This window comes from Poecilia reticulata, unplaced genomic scaffold (genome assembly GCF_000633615.1).
Source record: "Poecilia reticulata strain Guanapo unplaced genomic scaffold, Guppy_female_1.0+MT scaffold_874, whole genome shotgun sequence".
NCBI lineage: Eukaryota > Metazoa > Chordata > Actinopteri > Cyprinodontiformes > Poeciliidae > Poecilia > Poecilia reticulata.
Genome location: NW_007615618.1, coordinates 64 through 6,358, shown reverse-complemented (window position 1 = coordinate 6,358; position 6,295 = coordinate 64). Strand labels below are relative to the sequence as shown.

Here is a 6,295-nt window from a genome sequence, read left to right as displayed (position 1 = left end):
GCGCGCCGCCCCCTCCAGACGGGGTTTTGGCGCCCCCTCTGGTGCTGCGCCCCTATGCGTTGCATGCGCTGCATACCCACTTTTTGCGCCACTGCGTATTCCCACAGCATGATGCTGCAACTACTGGCAATAAATTACATGTTATATTTTATAAGATGGCACCAAGATGGAGATTTTAGGCTTCCGTGATTTTTACGACCAATATATGTTTTTCTTTCAAATTTCTTGCGCTTACTGCTTTTACTTTGAAGGCCAACAGCGTGCCAATGTGATTATGTGACGTCACGCAGAGTGTTTTCTTCCTGCGTATTAAAACTTGATCCATTTTAATCAGACGCCGTTTAAGGAGAAATCATGAAGTCCATCTTCCGTGTCCTGGGCTTGGACTGGATAGACAGCAGCAGCGTTCTCATATTTGTGTTTGTTTTTCTGCTGCTGAGCGAAGTTTGGAAGAACAGAGCGCCGAGAAACTTTCCACCCGGACCCTGGTCCCTTCCTTTTGTTGGACACCTCCATCTCATCGATCTCTCTCGGATGCACCTGCAGTTTTCCGAGGTATCCAATGAAATGCAAAAAGAAAATCAAGTGCTGTTGTTGCATAAAGCAAAGAGTTTAACATTTTCAGTTTTATCTCGTTGAGAATGATTTGTTTTGTCTGTGGGAGATGTAACTTTAACTCTTACATTAAAATAACTAAAATACCCCGATGATCCGGATTTGAAAGCAACTAGTGTAAAGGTATAGTCGGATGAAGCACAGGATTCCCCGGACTATTTGGACCTTGGTCTGATTGTCAAATAGTTTTATAATGTACATGCTGTGAATACAAGCAGTTAGACTCAGAAAGATCAAGTATAATCAGAGGTGGGCAAAATATCCAAAAACTGCTCAAGTAAGAGCAGCCCTACTTCAGCATAGTTTTACTCAGGCCCCACCCCAGGAGTCTGTAGTTTGTTGAGCCACATTTCACTGCAGTTAAAGCTGCAGTGTGTTAACTTTTACAATAATGTTTTTTTTTACACATTTGCAAACACCATTGCTGTGTTGTGACAATGTAAGATGAGACGGATGATCTGTGAAAGGACTTGGCTCCTCCACTTTTTCCCAGTGGTATTCTTGCTGTCTGATGAAATGCACCCGTATCTGTCGTCACTGGTGGCCATACTGATGGAGGGATGCTTACACCAGGGAGATTGACAGAAGAAGGAGAAGACCCTCCTCCTTCTTCTGATGTGTTGTTTCTGATGGAGCAGTATATATCTGTAGACGGCAGGTCCATAGAGAGGAGGCAGAGGAGCTCCGTTTTTTTCCCCCGTACATGTTCTATCTCAACACTATATAAATGTGAAAAAATTGATATTTCTACAAAATAATGGAGCTTTGTAGGAGCTAATGCCATTTCCTACATAGCTAACGCACAACCTTTTGACCTCTGTAAATGAACATTTTGAGGTATTTCTAGTGTAGGTTTGGACTTTGACGTAGCCATTTCAAAGCCAAGTTCACACTGTCCATTCATCAGCTATCTCAGCCAAAACATATAACGGTAAAATAATTGATGCATGATCTCTAGGTTTGAGGTTGAACATTTGGTCTGTGTTTCTCAGTTTGCCATGTTGGTTTATTACTTAAAACTCCAATAAAAAAAATTCAAACTTGGGGTTGTACTGTAACAAAGTAGGAAGACGTTCAGGGGTTCTTCATAGACTTAGGAAGACACTAAACCTCCAGGGACGCTTCTCCCCGTCTGACTGTGTGGACTGCTGGCTCTGAGCACAAAAGGAAAGTGTCCTTTGTGTTTTGAGAATTCATTTTCCTTTGTGTTGAGTCATTGGGGCCATTCTTTGTGCTCAGTTGGCAGAAAAATATGGGAACATTTTCAGCGTCCGCCTCTTTGGTGGAAGGACCGTCATCGTTAGTGGCTACAAGCAAATAAGGGAGGCTCTGATCCTTCAAGGAGAAGACTTCGTAGATCGTCCCGTCATCCCGCTGTTTGAAGAGTTAGTTGGGAATAAAGGTAAAGCTTTTGTGTCCGAATAGCTGCAGTTTGGAGTTTTGGTACACAAGAAACTAATCATATAGATGTTGGTTAATGCAGTAACTCCCAAATACCTTTACTGTAACATTGTTTTTTGCTTTCAAAAGGTCTTGTTGGTTCCAGTGGTTATCCATGGAAGACACACAGGAGATTTGCTCTTCAGACACTCAGAAACTTTGGCCTGGGCAAGAAAACCCTGGAGCGATCCATCCAGCAGGAGTGCCAGTACCTCGCAGAGGCCTACGCTGCTCACAAAGGCAAAAAAATCTATATTTTTATTCATGACATGGACTTATTTTTCCATTAATTTTACACATATTATGAACACCAACCCTGAAAGCTGTGAAGCAATAAGAGGACACAAGTGGAGTAGAAACTTTAAGGACTTAAAAAAAAATAAACCAGGTTTTATATTTTGGTGCATGTCGTTAATTAGAATTTATATTTGATTTATATCAGTGACTTTATTTCAAAAGTGACAGATTTTTAGTTTTTCTGTTAATTTGCAAAAAAAAACCTATCCAGTTCCTTGGAAAATGTTAAAATGACATAGGACCAATAAAGGTTTTTAATACTGAAATACTAGATTATTGAAAAGCATCTAAATGTTCATATCTAAATAGGTGCATTTTGGCCAATGTCGATATCTGATATAAATATTGTTGTTATGGCTGATAACTGATCTCATTACCGTTTCAATACCTTTAAAAAATGGACCACACTGCTGTCTCCACCACTGATTCTGTGCTTCATTTAAATTTCCAACAATCCTGCAGTGCATGACTGTCACTGTCACATGGCCAAACAAACAAATACCACCAGTGTTCTCCTCCAGAAGTAAATGGAAACAAGATGGAAATAATGACTAAATCAGCCGATTCTGATGTTAGTGCAGATATATCATGTATCCTTAATATAAATGCTGGAAATATATTACCAGGGATTTATATATGAGTTTCCCTCTCAGATTTGAATTATGGAAATAAATAACTTCCATTGTATTCTAAATCACTGAGATGCTCTTGTACTCTAAGAACAAAAGCAGGGGCAAACAAATGGCATGGAAAGAGGAAGCAAGAGAATGAGTGAGGCACACAGTATTACCCCAGATTACAAAAAGAAATGAAACGCACAGAATAACAAAAAAGAGAAAAGACTCATAAAGTATGTTTATAAACAGATCTCAGTGAAAGCTTTCTCTGTCTCACAGGTCAGCCTTTTAATTCCCAGACTTTGGTAAACAAGGCTGTGTCCAATGTCATCTGCTGCTTGGTCTTTGGGACCAGATTTGAGTACACAGACCTGCAGCAGCAGGCGATACTGCAGAAATTCAATGAGGTTATACGCTTACAAGGAAAATTAATGGTGCAGGTGAGAACTCTCCCAAAAGAAATCCTTGAATCAAAATATGGACTAAATCCATAACACATTTTTTGTTTTGTAGAGTAGATTTGTGTTGTTTTTATGAAGGTATACCTTGAAATAAAAATGTCTCTGACACCTAAAAGTTTATGTTCTTACTCTGTAGCTTTACAACGTAATTCCCTGGCTGATGAAGCGGCTGCCGGGGGCGCATCAGACGCTATTCTCCACATCAAGAGAGATAGTTGAATTTATAGATATCAATATCAAGGAACACAGAGAAAACCTGGACCCTTCGTCACCCAGGGACTACATCGACTCCTTCCTCATAGAGATGGGAGAGGTGAGACCTCTGCTGTCTCTCATTAAGCAAATGCTCTCATCTGATTCTTTTTTTTTTTTTTTTACTTACAGAAAGAAGACAAAGATTCCGGTTTTTATTTGGAGAATTTGTGTTTTTGCATCATGGATCTGTTCGGTGCTGGAACTGAAACCACCACCACCACTTTGCACTGGGGGCTGCTGTACATGATCTACTACCCTGACATACAAGGTGTGTGAGGAAGCTTAATGTTTCTCTGACTAGTATTCCTGTGACTTTACATATTGATCACGAACAGATTAGTCTGACGTTGGGTATAAAATGTGTAAAATTGACATTTCAGAGTATCAGTGTGACAGTAGATTCAAAGGTTGTTTTTCTCTGCATGCAGAGCGCGTCCAGGCTGAGATAGACGCTGTGATTGGTCCATCCAGGCAGCCGTCTACGGCTGACAGAGACAACATGCCTTACACCAACGCTGTCATCCATGAGATACAGAGGATGGGGAACATCATCCCGTTAAATGTGCCCCGAATAGCAAGCAAAGACACTACCTTGGATAAATACACAATCCCAAAAGTACAACATTAATTATGAGTTTGTAGTGCATCTAAATCTCATCTTAAAATCCAGGAACAATTATGTGTTATATGTCATTACAGATTGCTCTGTACTGACTTCTTCAAACACAATAACTGTAGTATCCTGTTGCATTAGTGGTCGTCTTACTGAATATTTTCCGTCTTTGTTTTTTTTAACGGTGATGAAATAATCTGAAGGTCATCTATCTTAACAAACTGCAATTCACACATTTGACCACTTGGGACAGACGCGCATGAATTTTAAACTTTATGCACGCTGTTGGAGCCTATTAAGAATTGGATTAATTTATTTTTTGCTAAATTATTAATGTTATAGGTCCAAGGTTTTGCAAATGGTAGATGTATTGTTATTTATTTATTTGTTTTGATTAGACCCTCCTCTTTGTCAGTCAGCCTCCTGCTGTGATTAATGAGCAGGAGCAGCTGCTGATTGTTTGGTGAAGGAGTGAGGAGCGAAACCGTTTTTCCAACTACAAAATTAACATTCATATTTAAACTTTAACATTTAATTATGACTGGATTTGTTTTTAACCCCATTAGTCAAAATGACAGACAACAAACTGGTGTAGTACATATGAATGCCCGTCTCACTTCAATGGCAAAAGAATGATACAAGAACAAGAATGCCACCTAAAGCAGAGTGAAAGTTGTAGATGTGAAGCATTTATTAGCAACCTTAAATTACATTTAGCAAGCTGTGTGCTTTGTTCTATACATCATCTATTTGGTAACACAGCTTTGCAATACATAAAATGGAGAAAATTACAAAAGCAGTGATTAAAATGCATTGCATCATCTATAAAAAGCATAAACTGTTGAATAAAAACAATTGAATGTGTGAAATAAATGAATTCTGCAATTCAGAGCTGATCGTAATGACATATAAAACTGCTTTTGGAAACATTTAGGAGTGACTACAAAGTAGGAGTGTAAAGCCGTGTATTTGCTGTGTTTGTCCTCAGGGCACCTTGATTTTAGCTCCACTTCACTCTGTCCTCCATGATGAGTCCATGTGGGAGACGCCACACTCCTTCAACCCTCAGCACTTCCTGGACCAGGACGGTAAATTTAGGAAGAGAGACGCCTTCATGCCTTTTTCTGCAGGTTAGTCTTTTGTTTAATGTTTTAAAAGTTTTTTTTATTCTGCTTGATATAGTTTAACAGAGTTAACACATCCTCACAGTCAGCCAGAGCCTTTGGTGAAAGTGGTTATTGATGAAATGTTAAATTTATCTCTTGTAATAAAAAAAAACTGAATTAGAAGTTTCTGACATATGATTTTATTTGTAGAAATACAATCAATCTTGTTTATTCATATCCATAATATTCCTCAGAGAAAGTGAAACCTAAACTTAACAAATAGACACATTGTGCCTGAAAAACTGTTTTTAAGTTTATAGAATCAACGTTTTTTTTTCACCCCAATTACTACAAAGTACATAAAGCAACAACAACAACAAAACAAAAATTAGGTTTAAGGTTAAAACTGAACACACAAACTAATAGTTGGTACATTAGCTTAACCAACTTATTAAGTTGGTTAAGCTACTTTAACCATCCTAAATATTAGTTGTTTAAATTAGCTTATTTATTAGGTAGAAAATAAGTTAAATGATAATAAACAGGTGAAAAGCTGAGAAAAACATGTAAAAATTATTAAAAGCAAGTTAAACTATTTTGACATTATGTAAATGAACAGGTTTAGTATTTTAAAATTTTCTGTAAGACATTAATTACGTTACATCTCAGTATTTTTTACATCAGCCAAAAAACGATTTTTCAAGTCTTTTTTTTTCTTCTGTAAATGTGCAATTTTTCCTTAAAATTTGTTTTTTGGGATCACAATTTTGTTTAATTTAAATTTAATTTTAAATAGAAAAGTAGGAAACAAATATTACTTTGTGTTGCATAAATAGCAATGATGTGTCGAACTGTGCATTCTCAGGTAAGCGTGTGTGTCTCGGGGAGCAG

General features: G+C 37.8%; 1 protein-coding gene across 1 annotated transcript; it reads left to right on the top strand.

Annotated features, from left to right (window-relative positions):
- The first annotated feature begins 286 nt into the window (after window positions 1–286).
- On the top strand, window positions 287–5,433 carry LOC103461257 (cytochrome P450 2J2-like). Its single transcript, XM_017303614.1, has 8 exons — window positions 287–555; window positions 1,855–2,017; window positions 2,146–2,295; window positions 3,249–3,409; window positions 3,567–3,743; window positions 3,815–3,953; window positions 4,114–4,301; window positions 5,287–5,433. The coding sequence occupies exons 1-8, from the start codon at window positions 355–357 to the stop codon at window positions 5,431–5,433; spliced, it is 1,326 nt and encodes a 441-aa protein (XP_017159103.1). The 5' UTR covers window positions 287–354.
- The last annotated feature ends 862 nt before the right edge of the window (window positions 5,434–6,295 follow it).

What these genes read in the sequence shown, in the direction of transcription:
- LOC103461257 (XM_017303614.1), top strand. Translation starts at nt 355, where the DNA reads ATGAAGTCCATCTTCCGTGTCCTGGGCTTGGACTGGATAGACAGCAGC. An exon ending in GGCCTACGCTGCTCACAAAG is followed by an intron (nt 2,296 to 3,248) that starts GCAAAAAAATCT and finishes TCTGTCTCACAG; the next exon opens with GTCAGCCTTTTAATTCCCAG. An exon ending in CTACTACCCTGACATACAAG is followed by an intron (nt 3,954 to 4,113) that starts GTGTGTGAGGAA and finishes CTCTGCATGCAG; the next exon opens with AGCGCGTCCAGGCTGAGATA.